At 40.2% G+C, this 23104-nt stretch overlaps 1 protein-coding gene across 1 annotated transcript; it reads right to left on the bottom strand.

Annotated features, from left to right (window-relative positions):
- Nucleotides 1–251: 251 nt before the first annotated feature.
- On the bottom strand, nt 252–18891 carry dtx3la (deltex E3 ubiquitin ligase 3L a). Its single transcript, XM_072378345.1, has 4 exons — nt 18806–18891; nt 18553–18704; nt 10848–11059; nt 252–414 (listed from the first exon to the last, which is right to left on the bottom strand). Exons 1-4 carry the CDS (start codon nt 18885–18887, stop codon nt 345–347), a joined length of 516 nt encoding a protein of 171 aa, XP_072234446.1. The 5' UTR covers nt 18888–18891; the 3' UTR covers nt 252–344.
- Between the last annotated feature and the right edge of the window lie 4213 nt (nt 18892–23104).

Genomic DNA, 23104 nt, shown 5'->3' with positions numbered 1-23104 from the left:
CAGACGCATCATTGCAAAATGTTAATTAAAACTACAGACATTTTAGTTTGAGAATAGATCAAATATTAATCTCTAATTCAAAAGGAAGGCTATTTATTCAACTTTATTAATATTGTGATTACATTTTCTCGACCTCATGAAATTATTTTCGCAATGACAACTCAATAATGGCTTCATATAGTTATCTAAAACACTACTAAAAGTAGGAATTTGTATATCTTATTGTTTGAACTGCAACCAAAAAACAACAACAAGACATCTGTTAATCGTAAGATTCCCTGGCAAATCAGAAAACATAGTTTGAGTTCTCTGCTTTAATTGTTTCTCCAGTAGTGTAAATCGTCTTACTTGATGCCTTTATTTTTAAGTATCTTTTCCAGAGTCTTCAGGTAGTCTTTGTCTGGGTAAGCATTACTGAAAAACAAACAAAAAAGAAAACACAAAGACATTCTTGACAAAAGTTGCAATATACATACATTTTCAGCTAAATTGAATTTCTATTGTCTTCACTAGAGCCTAAAACTTTTTGGGCACACCTCTTCACATATAACTGTGTGAATCACCTTTGCTAACTTTAGAGGAGTTTTTCATTCTGTAAGTCCTACCCCTTAAGGAGGAGCTCAAAAGATCATAGTGGGCATATAGGTTTTTATGGCACAGTTTTCTCAGATTGGCACATGTGCAAAACCATAACACATTTGTTGGATATTTGTTAGGCAAAGTGGATATAAAGTTCAATAAAACACTGCTGTTACACACACAGGTTCATTGGTTTTCGAGTGAACTTTGGAAAAAAAAACTCTTAAAAAGCTAAATGACTGACATTCTACGGCAGTAACTGCATGTATTATTTTCTGTATAATTTTATCAGTTTCTCACTTTTTTTTTTTTTTTTTGGAGGACTTTTTCCCCCCACTCTTCTTTACAACATTGTTTCAGTTCATTCAGCTATAAAGGCATACATAAACAGCTCATACCCACCACAATCACGTTGAAGTCTGGAGTTTCAATGGACCATTGCAATACATTTGGGAAGATTGGAAACTGTCTTGAATGTTTTCCATTTGTGAATGAAATTTGATAGAATGGAATAGAACAGAATTTCAAGAAAAAAAAACCCTGTGTTTTAGAAAAGCAAACTGATGCTCTGGTACACATGTGGGAAGCATATTATACACACAGAACTAGTTTACCACGCATAACATTGTGCACATTCATTCAGTATCTAGTTGTAGTAACAGTCATAAGTTTGGAAATACCTACAAATTCAAAATTGATAGGTAAATGTGTACTGGTACTCTATGCATTCCATGCTGTCTACAGGTATTAATAATTTACTATAAAAAATATAGTCATTATTTACCAATTAAACATTAGAGATAAAACAGTATTCCAGGATTTATTCATGAGTCATCAAACTTTTACACAATGGGAGAACAGAATGGACAGAAAAGTAAAATTGTAGTATCACTACACTAGTATCACTGTCCAGACAATGATAAGTTTAGTGCATTATGGATTAAATTCCCTCATGAGGAAGGGGGTAGCATGTTTTTAATTTCTAGATGCATAAAATCTAATGTAAGTGATGGGTATTATGGTTAAGATTATACTGCATACCCAATAAACAACATATTGGTTGTAGGTTCAGACATACTTGACCTACAGACATGACACGCCTTTTCATATTTTGAATGTTTGTTGATGGCCAAATTAGTCAACAAATGGCATTGAGAAAGAACGTTCTGATCTAACTCTTGGAAGACCACTGACATCTGGAACTGGACAAGGTAAAACATTCTAACTGGTCAGAATCCAGATGTCCTTTGAAGGTGAAGATTATCATAAATGAAGGGGTTGAACTACCAGAAGGCAATATAGAAGATGCTCACAACAGTAGTGAGAAATACCTTGGGATTCCACAGACAAATGGCAATTATGAAGAGGCCACAAGGAAGTAAGCCTCATACAAGTACCTCCAAAGAGTATGACAAAGTCTAAATGAACAAAGTCCAAATCATCAACACATAGTTATCAGATGGTGTATGAACCTGGCTGTAAGAGGTGATAGAGGCTACTGACAGGAAGACACGAAAGCTCTTTACAATTCATGAGGGGTTTCATCCCAAGTCCAGCACCCTGAGATTGTATATGAAATGGAAGAAGGTAGGTCAGTTGCTTGTGAGCATTACAATCACTATCCATGGTTTCCAAAGGTGGTGGAGAATTTGGAAGTTGTGAGATTTCCAAATCGAGACCATTAATCTGGTGATAGCTAATGAATTGGACATCATGGTGGTTGACAATCAACTAATGAAGGTAGCAATCTCAAGTATAGGCAAGATGATCAGGATTAAACACAAGAAGCTTGAAAATGACCAATTCCCTAAAGAGGACATTGAAAAGATGTGGGATGTGAAGGAAACATTAATGATAGTAAGAGCACTCAGGGCTGTGACCCTGAAACTGGGACATTTAATCACAGATATTTTCACCTGTATATTTCAGTATGAGAGTAAGATACTGAATACATTGCTCAATGTTCCCAATGAGCTGAATACATTGCTAAAGCTGGAGAGAATCCACGCACGCATATGGAGAACGTGCAAACTCCTCACAGTAAGGCCCCAGCTGGGATTCCAACTAGGAACCCTCTTGCTGTGAACCAATGGTGCATACCAACATACTGTCATGCAGCCCTAAATAAAAACATGTCTCCCAAAAATGGGAAGTGTTTTTTAAACAAAGGGTGATATCAGCACAGGTCAGTTTGAAAAACAAGACACTTACTTGATAGAAGATCAAACTTTTATGGTTTGTACGTTTATGGTTTGTATTGGACTCTGCCATGACTGCCCCTTGTCACGATCCTGTTTGTGATTTTCATGGACAGGATCTAAAAGCGTAGCTGGGGAGAGCAGGGCATCTCATTTGGGAACTTAAGGGTCAAATCTCTCATTTTTGCAGATGATAGGGCTCTGTTGGCTTTTTGAGGCCATGACTTTAGTGCTCACTGGCGCTAAAGCTGGGATGAAAGTCAGCTCTACCAAATCTGAGGCAAAAGGTGGAAAAAGATGGAGTGCTCCCTCCAGGTTAGATATGAGTTTCTTCCCTTAGATAAAAGAGTGAATGTAAGGTAATGAAGGTTGTTTACAAGTGATGGCAAGTTGGAGCAGGAGATGGACAGATGGATAGGTGGTTCGTCAGCAGTAAAATGGGTACTGTGTTGGTCTGTTCTGGTGAAAAAGCAGCTGAGCCAGATAGTGAAGCTTACAATACAACTGGTCCATCTTTAGGAACTGAAAAAAATAGGTTGCTGACACAAGCAGCTGAAATGGGCTTCCTTAGGAGGTTGGCTGGGTTCAGCTTTAGAGATAAGGTGACAAGCTTGATGATCTGGAGGGAATTTGGAGTAGAGCTTCTGCTCCTCTGCATTGAAAGGGATCAACTGAAGTGGTTTGTGCATCTGATTAGGATGCCCTCCAGTCTTTTCCTTTTGGAGGTTTTTCAGGCACATCCAACTGAGAGGAGGCCCTGGGATAAACTCGGAACTCACTGTTGAGATAAAATACCTCTTCTGGACTTGGATACCCTTGGGATCCCTCAGAGGAGCTGCAGAGTATTGCTGGGGAGAGGGGTGTCCAGGTTGTCTTCTGGACGTATTGCCTCTGTGATCCGACCTCGGATAAGCAGAAGAAAATGGATGGGTGGATCTTTTCAATTATGTAAAGAAACTCTGTCCAAGTCTACCAGTTAAAGGGCAAGAGCCACCAGTGATGAGGTTATGCTCACATGCAAAAGACCATTCAGACTATTCTTTGAGGGTTGTGCAATATCACTCTACAGTTAGCTGGCTTTACACCCCATATCCTGACCACACAGTCCATTATATTCGATCGATCACAGCATTCTGTTACAGAGACTTGAACATGTTATTGGGATTAAAGGAACTGCATTAGGCTGGTTTAAGTCATATTTATCTGATAGATTCCAGTTTGTTCTTGTAAATGAAGAATCTTCCTCACACGTTGAAGTAAGTCATGGAGTTCCTCAGGGTTCTGTGTTTGGACCGATTCTTTTTACTTTATACATGCTTCCATTAGGTAACATTATCAGACAGCATGGCATAAATTTCCATTGTTATGCTGATGATACTCAGCTGTACTTATCTATGAAACCAGATGAAACCAACAGGTTGGTCAGACTACAAGCCTGTCTTAAAGACATAAACACCTGGATGACTCAGAACTGTCTGCTTTTAAATTCAGACAAAACTGAAGTTGTTCTCTTTGGACCTGAGCACTTCAGGGAGAAATTGTCTAGTTATATAGTTACTCTAGATGGTATTTCCTTGGCTTCTAGTTCTACAGGGAGGAACCTTGGAGTTATTTTTGACCAGAATTTATCATTTGACGCACATATAAAACTGGTTTCTTGGACTGCCTTCTTTCACCTTCGGAATATTGCTAAAATCAGGAACATCCTGTCTCAGGGTGATGCAGAGAAACTGGTTCATGCATTTGTTACTTCAAGATTGTACTACTGTAATTCCTTATTATTGGGCTGTCCCACATATTCTCTGAAAAGCCTCCAGCTGATCCAAAATGCTGCAGCCAGAGTTCTGATGAGAACTAACAGGAGAGATCATGTTTCTCCAGTTTTAGCTTCTCTTCATTGGCTCCCTGTTAAATTCAGAATAGAATTTAAGATTCTTCTCCTCATATATAAAGTTCTTAATGACCGAGCTCCATCATATCTTAAAGATTTAATTGTAAGGTATTTTCCTAACAGAGCACTTCGCTCCCAAACTGCAGGTTTACTTGTTGTTCCCAGAGTTTCTAAAAGTAGAATGGGAGGTAGAGCCTTCAGTTATCAGGCCCCTCTCTTGTGGAATAAGCTGCCAGTAAATGTCCGGGAAGCAGACACCCTTTCCACTTTTAAGATTAGGCTTAAAATTTTCCTTTTCGATAAAGCTTATAGTTAGGGATGGCTCAGGTAATCCTGAAACATCCCATAGTTAAGCTGCTATAGGCTTAGACTGCTGGGGGACCTCATCTGTCACACCTTTCCTCACTTTGCTCTCTTTTTCCCCCTGTTTAATTTCAAAATTGATTTTATGTACATGTGACATTGTGGTTATTAACTTGTGTTTCCCTGTTCCAACAGGTATCCTTTGAATGGCGTTATGGTGTATTTCCCCCCTCTTTTCCCTCTTTTCTGTCTTCTCAAACCCCAGCTGGTCGAGGCGGATGGCCACCCTTCCTGAGTCTGGTTCTGCCAGAGGTTTCTTCCTGTTAAAAGGGAGTCGTTCCTTTCCACAGTTGCCTCAGGCATGCTCAGGACGGGAGATTGGACTGAAGACAACTTTCGGTGCAATCTGTTGGTTTCCTTAGCTAGGATATTAATTTTTTGAATTGGCTCTATATGAATTAGTTGGATTATGATTACAATGAATTGAATTCCAATTGGCTTGAATTGGACTATATTACTTAAGTGCCTTGAGATGACAATTGTTGTAATCTGGCGCTATATAAATAAAATTGAATTTAATTGAATTGAATTATATTGCTCATGTTGTCAGCTGGCACCCTGTCAGATTTGTCTCTTTTCCCCTTCCTCTGTGTTTTGTGCTTAATTGCAGACCCAGTATCTGGTGTCTGAGGCAGGTGCAGGTGCAGCTCATTATTCATCCTCTCCCCAAATATCTAAGGGTTTCATCCACTCCTGTCATGTCTGTTAGTTTCATCATGTTTTATGTTCCTGTTTAGTCTTAAGTTTAAGCCACTGTTCTTCAGTGTTTCCTCAGTCTCTCTCTTGCCCTGCCATCAGCTTCACTCACATCACCTGTGTTTTTCCCCTCGCCTTCACTCAATAATCAATCTCCTCAGTATTTAGCCTCCCAGTATGTCCATGTTCCTTTGTCAGATTGTCACAGTCACTGATGCCAAGTCGCACATTCTTTATCAGGTTTGTCCTTTTCAGGTTTTGTTTATTATTAGGTTTTTGTATTCTGGCACCGCCACGCCTTTTTTTTTTTTTTTTATATATCTGCATCTGGGTCCTTCATCCACACCACCACGACAAACCACGTTGCTGACAACTCCTTGCTAGATTGTTGTTTTGTTGTGCTGAATGATATGCTGGGGCCCTGCATTGTCATCCATCCTAATCTGGCCTGAGAACCAAGACTACTCGCCTCATATCACAGACTGGGGAAACTCAGACCCTCACTCTTAACCCTTCCCTCTTGGTAAATAAAACCACCTTAACTGATCTCGGCCTTCAAGTCTGCTTTTGGGTCCTAAGATTCATAACACTCTTGTGACCTTGCAGTCATTGAGTTGACTATGGACTCTTCTTTCTATAAGTATTTTAGAGTCAAATGTGAGACAGTCTATCTGATAACTAAAACTTATCCCAAACAGGGTCATGCAAAAGAACAGTAATCCTAAGCACAACAGCCAATTGACTGAAAGAGAAAAGAATCAAAGTGTTACAATGACAAGTCAAAGATTGGACCTAAACCTATTAAGACATGTTGCAGGTCTCCGTAGAATTGCCACCTTAACATGGTGGAGGGGTTTGAGTATCCCCATGATCCTGATAGCTGTGCTGTCCGTAACGTTAGCTCAATTGTTCTGGGGGACATGGATTGTCCATTATAAACACTATGTTCAAGCATAAGGTGGTTCATAAGTGTATCTGATACCAGGGCACCTTAGGCCAAAGATCGATGATCAACTTTGCAGTCGTGTCATCAGACCTGCGACCTTATGTCATGTCCAGCTGGTCAAGGCGGATGGCCACCCTTCCTGAGTCTGGTTCTGCCAGAGGTTTCTTCCTGTTAAAAGGGAGTCGTTCTTTTCCACAGTCGCCACAGGCATGCTCAGGACGGGAGATTGGACTGAAGAGAAGTTTTGATGCAATCTGTTGGTTTCCTTAGCTAGGATATTAATTTTTGAATTGGCTCTATATGAATTAATTTGATTATGATTACAATTAATTGAATTCCAATTGGCTTGAATTGAACTATATTACTTAAGTGCCTTGAGATGACAATTGTTGTAATCTGGCGCTATATAAATAAAATTGAATTGAATGGACACTCTGTGAAGAGAGAGGAAGAGCTGTCAACTGATCACCACTTGGTAGTGATTTGGATCCATTAGGGGGAGATTGCCGGACAGACCCAAATGAGTAGTGAGGGAAAACTTTGAATGTCTGGAGGAAGCCCTTGTTCGTAGGGTCTTTAACCCATACCTCCAGGAGAGTTTTTCTCACATACCAGTGGAGGTTCGGGACATTGAATATGAATGGGTCATGTTCAGGACCTCTATTGTGAATGCAGCTTCCAAGAGTTGTGGCCTGAAGGTTGTCTGTGCCTGTTGAGGCAGTAATCGGAGGACCCGCTGGTGAACACGGGGTGAGGGAAGCTGTCTGAAAAAGGAGGCCTTCCAGGCTTGGTTGTCCCAGGGGTCTCCTGGGTCACCCAGCCGATAGGTACTTGTACTTGTTCACTTTTGCATTTTTCTCTACTTCGATGAAATGTATTACTGCTTCGGCTGTTTGTTTCAATTTGCAAGGTAACACATTCCATCTCACTGCACCAGGATTATCTCCTGAACAATGCTGAAGTCCAACAATTGTCTTATGAGGTTAAATTGGCCAACAAGGAGATGGATTTTAATGGAATAGTTTGGGTCGTGTGTTATGGCTCTGACTACTAATGTTAAATGAGCAGACAGGGCAATGTTAGACTGTTGCTGCATTTAGTACTTGCCTGGGATTTATAAAAGAGCCAACAAGAGCAAGTTCCGGTCGGCTACTGAGTGTCCCACTGCCACTTCCTGCATTTATCTAGGAAGTTTAGTAGGATTTCTGCTAATCAACTCTTCCATATTGGATTTGATCAATCAGTTGTTGTTGACAGGCTATTTACCACGGTCTTTTAAGGTTGCTGTAATTAAGTCTTTATTTGAAAAACCTACTCTTGCTCTAGAACTGTTAGCTAGTTACAGATCAAATGCAGAATTGCAGGCCCATGCGTTTGTTACTTGAAGATTGGGTTAGTACAATTCATTGTTATTAGGGTGTCCCAGAAATTCTCTGAAAACCCTCCTGCTGATTCAAAATCCAAAACGGAATTTAAACATCTTCTCAAAGCTCTTAAGGACCAAGTGCCATCATATCTCCAAATATCATAAAGATCTCACAGCTCAATATTTTCCCATCAGAGCACTTCACTTTCAGACTTCATGCTTTTTTGTAGTTGCCAGAGTTTCTAATAGTAGAATGGGAGGAAGAGCTTTCAGTTATCAGGCCCCTATCTTGTGGAATCAGCTGCCAATTTGAGTACAGGAAGCAGACACCCTCTTGACTTTTAATATTCATCTTAAAACTCTCCTTCTGAGAAAGCTCATAGTTAGGGATGGCTCGAGTGACCCTGCCACATGCCTTAGTTATGCTGCAATACCCCTTGACTGTTGAATGAACTGATGTAACTTTCTTTACGCTACTTTTTAAACTCTGCATGTACATTTAACATCCATCCATCCATCCATCATCTGCCGCTTATCCGAGGGTCGGGTCGCGGGGGCAGCAGCTTGAGCAGAGAAACCCAGACGTCCCTGTCCCCGGCCACTTCCTCCAGCTCTTCCGGGGGGACCCCGAGGCGTTCCCAGGCCAGCCGAGAGACATAGTCTCTCCAACGTGTCCTGGGTCTTCCCTGGGGTCTCCTCCCAGTGGGAACACCTCCCCAGGGAGGCATTCAGGGGGCATCCTAACCAGATGCCCGAGCCACCTCATCTGACTCCTCTCAATGCGGAGGAGCAGCGGTTCTACTCCGAGCCCTTCCCGGATGACTGAGCTTCTCACTCACTCAGTCAGCCCAGACACCCTGCGGAGGAAACCCATTTCGGCCGCTTGTATTCGCGATCTTGTTCTTTCGGTCACTACCCACAACTCGTGACCATAGTTGAGGATGGGAACATAGATTGACCAGTAAATAGAGAGCTTCGCCTTCTGGCTCAGTTCCTTCTTCACAACGACGGGTCGGTGCAGAGCCCGCAACACTGCAGACGCCGCACCGATCCGCCCATCAATCTCACGCTCCATTCGTCCCTCACTCGTGAACAAGACCCCGAGATACTTGAACTCCTCCACTTGGGGAAGGATCTCATTCCCGACCCGGAGAGAGCATTCCACCCTATTCCACATTTAACATTGTTGTTGTAATTAACCTGTGTTTTTTTATCTCACGAGGTATCCCTGGTCTGGTGTTGTGATACTTACTGACCCCTCTTTTGACCCCGATGACCACCTTTCATGAGTCTGGTTGTGCTGGCGGTTTCTTTCTTTCCACCATTACCTCTTGCATGCTCAGGATGAGGGATTGGAGCCAAGAGATGTTTCAATTCAATGTATTAGTTTCCTTAGAGAAGCAACTTTTTCTGAGTAGGTATTGCATGAATAGGACTAATTTAGATTTGAATTATTTTGATATAATCAGATTATAAATGTATTACGATGACACAGATTATAATAGGCTTGAATTGGACTGTATTTTTGAAGTGCCTTGATGTGACAATTGTGATTTGGCGCTACATAGATAAAACTGAACTAAACTGGTATGACATATCAATAACAACTCCACAAAGACTGAATTTGAGTTTCTCAAAATTAAGGTAATCTTTAGCACAGTCTGTGATAGGCATTCTCCTCCTCTGAAGTGGGCAAAACATTAAAAATGGGATCCAATCTTTTGTGTGCATTACTTAAAGCTATTTTGAGGCTTTACGTCACGAGTCTCTGGATTCAATCGTCTGTCCTTCTATTTCACATCCCTTTTCCCCCTATGTGTGTTGTTTGCGTTTTAGTTTATTAGTGTGAGCACTAGTGTCTGTATGGTTGTCTCTCTACTCTGGCAGGTTTTCCTGATGCAGCGGTTTCCCATCAAGCTTATCAACCCTGCAGTAAATCAACCCAGGTCTTACCGCCACTCTACGGCAGATTGTTGTGTTAATTACAGTGGTACATTCACCAACACAATCCTAGGTCTTTGTTGTTCTTACCTTTTTTTGAAGTCTAATTGTGTGATTTCTAAGTTCTGCAGGAACCTTGCCGAAGAAACCTCCAGCTGCATTCCTCCCATACTCACCATAGCCCTTGGGAAACCTACCTGGACAACCACCCTGTTTATCCTGCCTGCTCCCAGCCCAGTGGATATTCCTTGAACCCTTCTTACTAGACGACCTTTGGACCACAAGCTGGAATGCCGATCCACGCTGGAGGACTTACCTATCTGCTAGATCGCTAAAACTCATATTCAACTGTGCTTACATGAACTATCTTCAATTAACCGTCTTGTTTTAATTAAATTCACAATAAATCATTGTCAACTTTACTTTCAGTCATCTGCTGCTTTGGTCCAAATACCAGCCCTTGTGACACCTTAAGAGAGCTGGGTATAAATGAATACCTTCATACCTCAAAGAACTGAAGCAATATTGTAAAGAAGAGTGGGCCAAAAGTTCCCCTAAACAATGACTATTTCAAGTTTTTGCTTCTTGGTAGTGTACTAAGTGTACAGCTGTTATCACACTGCTTCTGCATTTTGGCTTAGTTTTTGTTAGGTAAGTAATGAAAGTGTAACATTTCACATGTATTTGTTCATCAGAGGTTCTATTCACCTAATTTTTTTACTTTGTAAGGATGAGATTATTTTCTGTTATGTTTTAATACATAAAACTTTAGGATTGAAAGAGGTTGTACATTTCACATGACATAAGATTTTATGCAAAATGGACAATTAAATGTTGAGATGGTTAAATGTTGAGATATTAACTCACACAATGCTTCCTCCTTCTGGTTGTGTTTTTAATGGAATGGAAGATGGTGTCACCTCATCTTCTCCACTTTTATTGGCTGCTATTGTAAATAATAGCTGCTGATTAAAGGCCTTCTCCAGCAAGTTGAGAAGCTTCCTACCCTCACGGTTGTCTGGCAGATATGCACAAAGCCGCTGTCCTGCAAAAGCCTGGCCAGGATTGGGGTGTTTCTCCTGCAGGAAGATAAATAAAGATTAATCCAAAAAATATGTAAAACTTTCTCCAACTGCCGTTTATTATATACATGTAGCGGTTACCAGTGTTTTGGTGCTGTTGAACTTTCCACCACGTCCATTTTTACCTCAACAACCGATAGTTTATTTCAGCATACAAGAGCAAACAATCAACATTCTATAGGAAATTTTCTCATTTATCATCCATGTTGACTTTAGTTAACTCACACACTCATACCAATAGCTCACAGATGAAACCCCCTTAGATCCCAGTTCACACTTAGTGAGATACTGGGATGAAAAGTGAAGTTTTCTGGAGCCTTGTGCCTTTGTTTCTCCATTATTTTCTTTGAATGTTTTAAAACCCATACAAATATACTTTGTACCAGCATGCCAGTCAGCTAGTTTTAATCTAGAGGGCTAGAATGTAATTTTTATGCAACGTAGAGTGTTTTGCAATAAAACATTTTTAAAAAGCTTGATAAATATCATGAGTAAGTGCCGTTCAGTTATCTACCAAGAGAGTTCCCCTGTGTTATTTTGGTAGTGGTGTCTCCATTACCCGGCAGTGGTGCCAACTCTGTATGTGATGTCAAAAGCTCAGTTTTTGTCTGTTACAAACACAAATCCCAACTCATTCGGGGTGATTCCAGTCTCCGTATGTGCTACATTTTTCACTTTCCAAAAGTTTTTCAACTGTTCCACCAGATTAAATAAAAAGTTGTATTCATACTATGAACATTTAAAAATACATAGCTCATTTGTCTGTCCGTCATTACAAAATTCAGACCACACTCTGGCTTTCATCTCCAACTATACAGTCATTGTTCAGTTGTAACCTGTCACCTTACAGACTTTTGAAAAAATTGTCTCAGGTACCCGAATATGGTCTGCAGGTTCCCTTAAGTCCATAGACTAAGTGTGTGGCAGACTATAATAACTACTGTGTGGAGAATATTATTTCCTCAAGGATGGGGAAGTGCTTCCCGAACAACAACAACTGGATCACCAGAGACCTGAAAAAACTAATGAATATCAAACAGAAAGTATTCAGGGAGAAAGACAGGGAGTTATTGAAGATTGTTCAGAAAAAGCTGAAAAAAGATAACAGAGAGGAAGGAAGTGTGCAGAAAAAAACTAGAAAGCAAGCTCAAGCAGAACAGTAAGTAAGTAAAATGCATTTCTATAATACTTTTTACAGATAAAAAAAAAAAAAAAAAAAAATCAAATTGACAACCAAAAAAAAACACAAGAAATAAAAGTGCAACATGTGATTTATTGCTCAGCATGGTCTTCATCTGCCTCCAGCAACAGAGACCTGCACCCTACCTATACCCAGGGATGGACTGGGACCAAAAAACGGCCCTGGACTTTCTCCCCCAAATAGGCCCACTATTAGTTTTCTTTGTTGGCTTTTAGGCCTATAGAATAGAGATTGTCCTATAAGCGCCACCTGTTGGTAGTTGATAGACTGAAGATTTTGGTTATTGAACAGGGCTGGTGTCTGTAGACCAGATGCCGTTCTGGGCTTTTTTCCAGAACGCACAGGTTACCAGTCCGTCCCTGCCTATACCCACATCCATCCTGTCACTCCTCACTCTCCACTAGGGATGCACCGATCTGATATTTGGATCGGATATCGGTCCGATATTGACTAAATATATTAATCGGTTATCAGAAAGTACAGTCATTCATGTGACCGATCCATTTTCTTTTTAAATTTTTTTTTGTTAATACTTCTCAACAAGTACATAAAAAAATCACAGAGAAATCGCACAGGTCTTATGAGAGACTGCACTAACTACTGCGGTCCCGCCCCCCATGAAAAAATCTAGCATGCTTGTTGTCTGTTTCTCTGCACACTGTCAATGCTATTTGCATTTTACAGTTTTAATTCAAATAAGCTAACGTAGCTGCCACAGATGTTAATTTTCATCTATGAGACCTACATTTATCTTCCAAAATGAAGCTATCCAGCCTGCCTTTAATCTTCTAAAAGCTGAAGGTACATTAATTGGCTCGTTGTTCTTTTACCGGTATGACATTGAAGTATTGATCGCAGATCACCTCAGCAGACCTGGGCTGGGCTGCTCCACTGCTCCGCTACAGGTGCGGCTGGTCTGGACTTCTCCCACCATGTCGGAGCAAATGTGCAAACAAGCGTTATTTGGATAAACTGGCGGGACAACGTGGAACTAAACGGCTATATTCTCCTATACGAAAAAGCTTGATTTTACCAGCGTAATTTAAAACAGAGTTATGGCGGTTTCAAGTGAGCTATAGCGAGGGGAGGTTAAATAAAAGCTCAAACTATATCCTTATGGTTTTCTTTAAAATAAAATAAAACAGATGTTTTATTTTTGTGAAAATTACCAGAAGTGCATTACTCACTACGGCTGTCTTGGGTAGCAAAAACTCCCAAATTAAACTCTTTTTCAAAAAGCCAAGGAAAATCAAGTGCTCTGACCACAGCTGCAGAATGTGCCATTGAGCCCAGTCCAGCCCGAGCAGGTCCTGCCCTTCCCAGCCCATAACCTGTCCTGTCCAGCTCAGCCTGCATAGCCCAGCCCTTCAATGAGTGTTTCTGTTTTTTATTGTTGTTCTGTTTTAATTAAATTAAATTGTTCTGTCCATTACCTTGAGGTTTACTTTTAGCTCAGTGTAAAAAGTCGTTGAATGTGCATTTGCAATGTAAAAACTTTTCTGAAAAAAAAGCTACTTATTCTGTTTCAGTGTTCGGTTTCATTTATTTAAATTTATTTCTAACTTTTATTTAATTTTATTATCAGCACATTTAACACATTTTATTAACAAATTTCTAGTCTAGTTGACCACTCAAAGCGCTTCACTACATGCCGCATTCACCCCACTCACATATTCATACAGCACGTCTTAAGATATAACTACGTGCTTTCTAAGCATTCATACACATTCATACCCCCAATGATACACTGGGGGAGCAACGTGGGGTTCAGTGTCTTGCCCAAGGACGCTTCGACATGTATCCTGGGGAAGCCAGAGTCGAACCACCGACCTTCCGATTGGTGGGCGACTGCTCTTCCTCCTGAGCTACAGTTCATTCCTTATATTCAGATCTATTATTTTGTTTAATTTTAGTTTAAATTTAATTAGCAAATATTTAAGTCAAACCTGAAGCCTTCCACATAGTGAGGTATACAGTTTGTAAATTCAACAATGGTATCAGATCGGAATCGGGTATCAACCGATGTGCAAAACCCAGATATCGGAATTGGTATCAGAATCAAAAAAGCTGGTTTGGTGCATCCCTACTCTCCACCTGGATCTTATCACACCCTCATCTCCCCCACATCAGGACACAATGAGACCCGATCCTCCCCCTTCCTCAGCAGTCAGAAATTTGGTCATTTAGTTTGTGGCCATGATGTGGGAACCTTGTCTTGACTACGAACAAAACAAAAGAGATGATTTTGGATTTTCAATCTCCATCCTATGAGAAGAGGTGGAAATGGTTAAGGAATAAAGATCCAGCTGACTGGACTGAAAGTGCTACACTGAGGCTGTCTTTTTAAATGAGACATAACAGAGTGTACGTCTTAAGGAAGTTCAGGTGTTTCAATGTCTACATCATGATGTTGCATATCTTTTATGAATGTATGTATTTATCTTTTAAGTTTGTGGTAGAGAGCAATCTGATTTGCACCAATATCTTGCAGCAGCATCAGAGATAGGGACTCTATGAAAGTGTGCAAACTGATGAAGAAGACTTGCTCTGTGCTAAGGACTGCACTGGTGCCTCTCAACCTGAAGAATGGGGGAAGAATCTTGCACAATTTAATTAACATAAAGAACAATACTGTCCACCTTCTACACAACATATTGTTGGAAGAACAGATTGTGTTGTCCAAGAGACTTCTACAGCTATGCTGTAACACAGAACAATATAGGAGGTAAGTCCTGCCATCAGCAATAGCCAAAGCATAATAAAAGCTTATAGTTGTTGGAAAAGAAAAGACAAGAAAAAAAAGTACTGCAATAATACAATTTCACTTTAGGATTGATAGTGTAATTTGGTTTAATTCAACATAAGGTGCAGATCCCCTGATTTGCACAAATGAAAATACACTTGCAAGCACCAGGTTTTGGTTGAGCTGAAACGGATGGAAACAGCTGTGTTTGCATCAAGTCTGACTTAGCGCACTTTCGCCCCAACTGCTTCCGGTGTTTGTGGGTTACTCACAAGACAACAAACATGGCGGACACCAGAAGGTGTGTGTGGACGGAAAAAGAATTTGTGGCGTTTTTAACTTTAATTAAGGAGAAACAAATAACCGCTATCCTTGGCAGTAAACAGCAGAGAAATTCCAGCATATATCAAGAACTCAGGGTCGGGACTTTTGGATGGAAACATGACTAATGTCTGTGCTTATCCTTTTAAATCACAGTGCTGCATTTGACTTCAACATGTTATTGGGATTAACAGAACTGCATTACTGGTTTAAGTCATTTATCTGATAGATTCGAGTTTATTCTTGTAAATGATGCTTAGACCAAGTTGTTTAACTCCATCTATGCTTTCATTAAGTAAGGTTATTAGATCAATTTCCATTGCTATGCTGACGATACACAGCTGTTCTTATCTATGAAACCAGTCGGTTCGTCAGACTATAAGCACATCTTAAGCATCCTCCTTGAGTCTGGTTGTGCCAGAGGTGTCTTCCTGTTAAAAAAGTTTTTGACTTTCTGCAGTCGCCTTGTACAGGCTTAGGATGGAGATCTATGTGAAGTTTTAGTGCAATCTGTTGGTTTACTTTGCTTGGCAACATTTTTTTTGGACTAATTTGGAGTTGGACTGATTTGGAATTTAATGAATTGGATTTGACTGGATTATGATTGTATTATAATGAATTGGACTGTATCTTTGAAGGGCACTGAGATGACATTTGTGATTTGGAACTATACAAAAATAGAACTGAATTGAATTGTCTCTCATAGAGAATAAGAAAGTGGTTTGTGCTTTCATCTTGGGCAGATAACAACACTGTACACTTTTGTTGCAGGATTATTTCAAGAATCAATAGGAGGGCTTCAGAATGCAGCAGCCAGAGCTCTTACAAAGAATAGAAAAATAGAAGATTAATCAATGCTGAGACCACTTCACTGGCTCTGATAATCGTTGAGAGCTTCAAAATCCTCTTACTAAATTCCTTAAAGCAGTTATGGATGTGCCTCCTAGTTACATCTCTGACTTGCTCAGTGTTTATGGTCTTTATGGTCTCTCACGTCATTGAGTATAGGTGTTCCAGCTCAAGAAGATCTAATACTGCTGAGGGTACTTTCAGTTACTGTTGGCCTACTCCTTTGGAACAAACTGCTGGCTGAACTGATGTCTCAACTGTGTTAACATTCAAAAGCAAACTTAAAAATCTCATTCTCTCAGTCCTAAAATCTATAACTGTATGTACATGTTTTATGTGTGCGTATGTGTATTTGCATGACATAAATGTTGCAGTTTTGGTGCATTCTCTTAAAAGCACATTTAGTTTATGTCTAATTAAATGAGACATGCTTTTCAGAGTGGGTGAGTGAGATGGAAGGGTCATTAACCAGAGTTGCTAATTGGGAGCACTGGGAGGAAAACATAAAAGCTACTGTAGCTGCATTTCCACCACAGAAACATTTCCAGAAATTACTGTCTATGAGAGTCTTTTCCATGACCCACCCCCTTTTGACTGCAGGAACAAGGGGTGAAATAGAATTCTAAGGGAGAAATATAAGCCCCAAAAGGGGCCCTGGTTGTACTTATTAGGCTTCAGTGAACCTTTTTGTTCGGGCTTGCAGAGCTGAATTGTAATGTAAATTATGCTGAACATGGCAGTGTGTGTGAGTAAGTCTGTGTTCCTAAGCGATTGTAAAACCAACAAATGGATACTCTGGATTACTCTGTAAACAAAGTATTAACAGAAAGTACTGTTAGCCCTCTTTGCATTTGACTGTTTTGCTCACAGTTTAAAGTTCAAATTCATGCTCTTTTACTTTTGGAACATTCTTGACTTTTAGCTCCAGTCTCCCTGTAGTCAGTCTCCCTTAGTCAGTGAAGTACTTGTTGATAAAAGAGTCATCCTTGAAGTGTAGCAAACAAATCCAAACATTTCTGCAATGGTGTTGCTGGCCAGGAAAAACAAACTGCATCTATTAATGCAAGATTGCTGGGTCTTTTGGGAACCAGAAAAAGTTCAACTTGCTCTCGCAATCAAAAACACATTCTATACCATGCTTTTGCAAAGCAAAAAAAAGGGCTGATAATTTGTTTCTAATGGTGCCAAAATCAATACCTTTTACAGCATTTGCGGCTGGAGTTGGGGCTAGAGTTGGGTTGAGTGTGAGCATGTGTGGTTGTTTGTCCCGTTTGTCTCTGTATGGCCCTGTGAAGGACTGGTGATCTGTCCAGGGTGTACCCCGCCTCTCGCCCGATGACTGCTGGGATAGGCTCCAGCCCCCGTGCGACCCAACCGATGGATTTAGCGGGTATAGCTAATTGATTGATGGATGAATAACTAATTTGCTGACACTACTACGAACCTTGAACATGAGATACTCATTACAAACAGCAATATGACACATGATGATGCACAGAACTAAATTAAACAGTATCTACTCACCGAGAACGATTTGGCGAAAGTCGGCGCCCTTTGTAAGCTATTTAGATAACTTGCGATGGGCGTATATCCATATAACGAAGTGAACGAGGCAATGACGATTCAGCCTCTAAATAAGGCATTATCTGTCTTTGTTTCACCAATACTTTAAGATGAATGAACGAACATGTACTATAGCTCTGTTAGATCATAAGCGCTGTTATGTGGCTACTTGCGACTATAAGTGAGCCAACGGAGGGATTTCTACACAGGCACTCAACTGGGACGACTTCATCCACACGCCCCCCTGGAGCACAGTTTATTAACTCCTTGCTCTGTGACGGTCGGCTAATTTCACACAGAGTTTGCTACTGCTAGTTTTGTGCAACATGGCAGGATATTTATCAATTTTTGACTGTGAACAACGACTTTGAGTAAGATGGACGTTCTTACTGTGCTGTGCTGCAGTCATGCATGTCGATGAAGTTGTCCCAGTAGAGGTGTGTGTAGAATTCCCTCTGTTAGCTCTCCTATAGCTGTAAGTAGCCACATAACAGTAGCTATGTGCTAACAGAGCAGTAGTACGCATTTGTTCATTCATTCGTCTTAAAGTATTGGTGAAATAAAGACAGATAATGCCTTATTCAAAGGTTGCATCGTCTTTGCCCCGTTCACTCCGTTATATGGATATACGCTGATCGCGAGTTATCTAAATAGCTTCCAAAGGATGCCAACTTTCGCCAAACTGTTCTCGGTGAGTAGATAAACGCATGTCATGCCAGAAATAAGGTCTAGGTTTAAAAACACTGGAGTTCCCCTTTAAGAGTGTATTTAAGGTTTTAAAGAGTTGCATGGTTTGGTATTAGCATGTCTTACTGTCTGTATTCCATCTGGGAATATGTAGTTGATCTGTAGAGTGTTGTCATCAGGAAATCCTCTCAAGTTTTTGTGGAGAATTACCCAGGTCATTTTTCCTTTGGGTTGGCAGTTGTGTAATGGTTTGTTCCTCCCATTCACCTCTTCATTAACTGTACAGAAAGCAGAACATTTTCAAATAATATAGAAACAAGCAGAGGTTTACAGAAATCATGAAAACATCAAGGATTAGCTGTGCATGTTTGTAAAAGACCTTGTTGTTCCAACGATGGAGGACCCTGTCCATTTAGATAACGATTACAGTGGAACTTGTCGCTGCTCTGGCCAGAGCCCATGCTAAAAAAAGAAGCAGACACAGATAAAAGCATTGAACACATCAACAGCCCTGACTGATGGCTGAGAATATCTACAGAAAAACTTTTCTGAGTAACACTTTTCAGTGCTTGAAAATGGTTCTGTGTTCATTTAAATCTCAAAGGTGAATTTTGTTGTCTTTGCTTTCAGAATCAGTTTTCAAAAAACTAAATCACATAATTAATGTAGTATTAATAGCCAAGATAAAGTGTCCCTTAAAGTACGCCTTAGCCAAGTTAATGTTTTCACTGTCTAGGTATCTTAATGTGATGCAAAAAAAAGAAGACTCGGGACAACTGACCAGCAAAAATCCTATACTAGCAAGAATGGGACAAAATTCTTCTTCTAAAGGTCCAGCAACTCAGTTCCCAGATATTTTGGGACTGTTTGTCAGGATCGGGGGTGAAGGGAGGACCCAGATGCAGAACTTCAAGAGTAACAAGGTTTATTAACAGAAAAGGGGAGCAAGAACAAAAGGCGCGGTAGAGCCGGTTATCAAAAATACTAATGCTGTGAAAACAAAACAAAACAAGACTATGACTTTGGTGCGAGAAAACAAGACTATGATTAATAAACAAGACTATTGGCTGTGAAAAAACAAGACTATGAAAACTATGGCTATGAGGCAAAACCAGACTTAGCTTTTTGTGAACGTGACATGAAAATGAAGTGAGGATTCTGCAATGAACATGAACCAACTGGGAGACTAAATACTGAGGAGGGTGATTAGTGAGTGAGTGCAGCTGATGACAATGAATACAGGTGACATGAGTGAAGCTGATAGCAGGGGAGTAACGTGACAAGAACATAACAAAGAACCTGAAAACATGAAGATCAAACATAAAACGTGACAGAACCTGAACATAACAATGATCAAAACTGTGACACTGTTGTTAAAATAAAATGGGAAACTACACATTAATAGACATGACTCCTCGTAGGTTTTTTGAGACATGTCACTCTAATCAAATAAAAAATGAGAAAATGTTTTTCAGAAAATTTTAAAATGTCAAAAAAATTTACATTTGATGTTTTCTATTTTTTTATTGTGAATAGAATGTTGGTTTATGATTTTAGCAAATCATTGCATTCTGCTTTTATTTCACATAGCATCTTAACATTTATGAAATTTGGGTTGTACTTCAGACTTGATGGGTATATCTTAAAAGTACTTTTAGCTATTTTCGCATACAAATACTGCAGTTGTGCAGGGGTATATGCAGACAATTTGATTCAGACAGGTGCTGCAGGTTTTCAGCAAGTGCTGTTTACTTATGAGCTCTCACAGCTAGAAATGCAAGAGAGGAGGTGCAGGGATACACAGCTGGCATATGAATTTAGCTAATTACTTTAACACATTCAGAGGTCCTGTTGGATCTCAGTGCTGCATTTGATACAACTGATCACAGCATTATGTTACAGAGACTTGAACATGTTATTGGGATTAAAGGAACTGCATTAGGCTATTTTAAGTAATTTATCTGAAAGATTTCGGTTTCTTCTGTAAATGAAGAATCTTCCTCACACACCAGAGTAAGTCAAGGAGTTCCACAGGGATCTGTGCTTGGACCGGCTCTTTCCACTTTATACATGCTTCCATTAGGTAACATTATTAGACAGCATGGCATAAATTTCCATTGCTATGCTGATGATACTCAGCTATACTTTTCTGTGAAACCAATAGACTGGTCAGACTACAAGCAAGTCTTAAAGACATAAAGACCTGGATGACTAAAAACTGTCTGCTTCTAAATTCAGACAAAACTGAAATCATTATCTTTGGACCTGGGCACTTAAGGGAGAAATTGTCTAGCTATATGATTACTCGAGATGGTATTTACTTGGCTTCTAATACTACAGTGAGGAACCTTGGACTTACTTTTGACCAGAATTTATCGTTTGACACACATATAAAACAGGTTTCCAGGACTGCCTTCGTTTAACTTCATAATATTACCAAAATAGAATAAAATAGATATAGAATATAGAATAGAATGCCTTTTATTGTCACTATACACAGTACAGTGACAATGAAAGCAACTCCTCATTCAGTGCAAACATGTAGGCAAAAAAATATACATATCAACATCATAGTGCAAAGATATGTGCAACATAAAAACTGCTAGTGCAGAGAAATATACAGTTTGTATTTCGGTATTGTGTGGAAATTTGTAAATACAGATATTGTACAGTAATGTGTTCACAGTGTTTTCAAGTGTCATTCCATATCAATATATTAAGTATATAAATATTGCACAGTAGGTGAGGAGAAGAAGTCTGGGGGTTGATGGGGTTGGGGTGGTTATGGCTTTTGGGAAGAAGCTGTTCTTGAGTCTGTTGGTCTTTGTTCTGATGCACCTGTAATGCATCCCTGAGGGCAACAGGTCAAACAGATCAAAGCCAGGGTGGGAGTTGTCCTTTGTGATAGTTTTTGCTCTGCTGAGGCAGCGGGAAGTGTAAATGTCCACCAGGGAGGACATTTACTCTCTGAAACCTCTCCCTGTCTGCCTTGGTGCAGCTGCCATACCATACTGTGATACAGTACGTCAGCAGGCTCTCAATGGATGAGTGGTAGAAGGTCAGCAGCAGGTTTAAGTGTGTCCAGTTTGGTGATAAAAATGTCCGGAATGATTGTATTGAAGGCTGAGCTGTAATCCACAAAGAGCATCCGGACGTAGCTCTGCTCCTGCTCCAGGTGGCTCAGCGCAGAATGGAGAGCTATGGCGATGGCGTCCTCTGTGGATCTGTTGGTGTGGTATGCAAACTAGTGGGAGTCGAAGTCTGGGGGGAGATAGTCCTTGATGTGCTTAAGAACCAGTCTCTCAAAGCACTTCATGATTACCAGAGTGAGGGCTACGGGACGATAATCATTTAGGCTGGTCGTAAGAGTCTTCTGCCACGTTCCATGTTTTGATTATTCTTGTTTTCAGGGCCGACGAGAGAGCCCGGTGGAGGACCGCTGCTGCCATCCTGGACAAGTTCTGGGCGGGGCTGGTTCCGGTGATCCCCGCACTCCAGGAAGTCTGGGAGGTGGCGAGAAAAATCCACTACGAGGCTGTGGTGAACATGTTCAGAGCGGACTCGGCCATGGTATTGGCCGCGCTCCACCAGACTCTCACCTCTCCTTTTGCCTCCCCAGTGTCTTCTCCTGTGTTGCCATCCCCACAGCCCGCCGATATGCTCCAGCCCGCTGCCCCCGTCCTGCACCAGCCCGCTGCCGAGGTCCTGCACCAGGCCGATAACGCTGCTATGCTCCAGCACTCATTTAGGCTGGTGGTAAGAGTCTTCTGTCACGTTCCATGTTTTGATTATTCTTGTTTTCAGGCTCTTTGTTATGTTATCAAATTGTCAGACGTGCAGAACAACATGTCTATCTTCTGGTTCTATTTTTCAACATGTGTTTTTCTTAAACTTTCTAGCATCTGGCTGACATATAGCAATACACAAATATCTAAGGTAAATATCATATACCTCAGTATTAGACTATCTCAGAGAAAAATAAACTATTTATCTTCGTCTCCAAATTTACTTTCACAGTAGAAATCGTGTTTTCTTTTTGTGTATTGAGAATGCTTTATACAATATACTTAAAAAAAATCTGTTGCCATTCACTTCAAGGAGGTGTTCCTGGGGTGTGACAGAAAAAAAATGTGATTATGACTAATGGCTGATACTATACTAGATCAGCTGGAGGAACATGATAAAGACCAGTCCATGAGAAAAAGATTTAAGCCATGTATTAACTTAACTGTCATGTAAAATTAGAAATCACAGGCAAATTAAATCAACTACCTCAAAGGGCTGACTAGGATGCAGCAGGAATATTAGGAATACTGTATTCAGAATTCCAAAGATACATGGCTTTGAGGAAATATTTATTATTCCCAAACAACTTGAAAGTGTGATTAAATGAAAGGTTGATGGAAATTATTGGAAAACATGGACTTTCCAAAACTTTATTTGGGTTCTGCACATGGAGTAGAAGCTCATAATAGATTTTTTTCTGAAAATAAAGGAAATGAAAAATATTTATGCCAAATCTAAATTCTACTTATTATATTATGTTTCATATTATAGAAATGGTCAATGCAGACACTAACATTTTGTTGTGCAATTCATTTCCAGATAGTTTATAATGTTTGCAAACACACTTCTACCAAGCATCCTTAGAGAATTAGGGGGTAAATTACAACAAACT

Source organism: Leuresthes tenuis, unplaced genomic scaffold (assembly GCF_036924035.1).
Source record: "Leuresthes tenuis unplaced genomic scaffold, fLeuTen1.0.hap1 SCAF_24, whole genome shotgun sequence".
Taxonomy (NCBI): domain Eukaryota; kingdom Metazoa; phylum Chordata; class Actinopteri; order Atheriniformes; family Atherinopsidae; genus Leuresthes; species Leuresthes tenuis.
The sequence above is the reverse complement of the archived record's forward strand: the minus strand, read 5'-3'. Positions and strand labels throughout refer to the sequence as shown.

Excerpts from the sequence above, each read along its gene's own strand:
- dtx3la (XM_072378345.1), bottom strand. The coding sequence starts at position 18,887 with ATGGGCTCTGGCCAGAGCAGCGACAAGTTCCACTGTAATCGTTATCTA. Across the intron at positions 18,705-18,805 it reads TCCATCGTTGGAACAACAAG|TTAATGAAGAGGTGAATGGG; the intron begins GTCTTTTACAAA and ends CTTTCTGTACAG. Across the intron at positions 11,060-18,552 it reads TCCCAGATGGAATACAGACA|GAGAAACACCCCAATCCTGG; the intron begins GTAAGACATGCT and ends ATCTTCCTGCAG.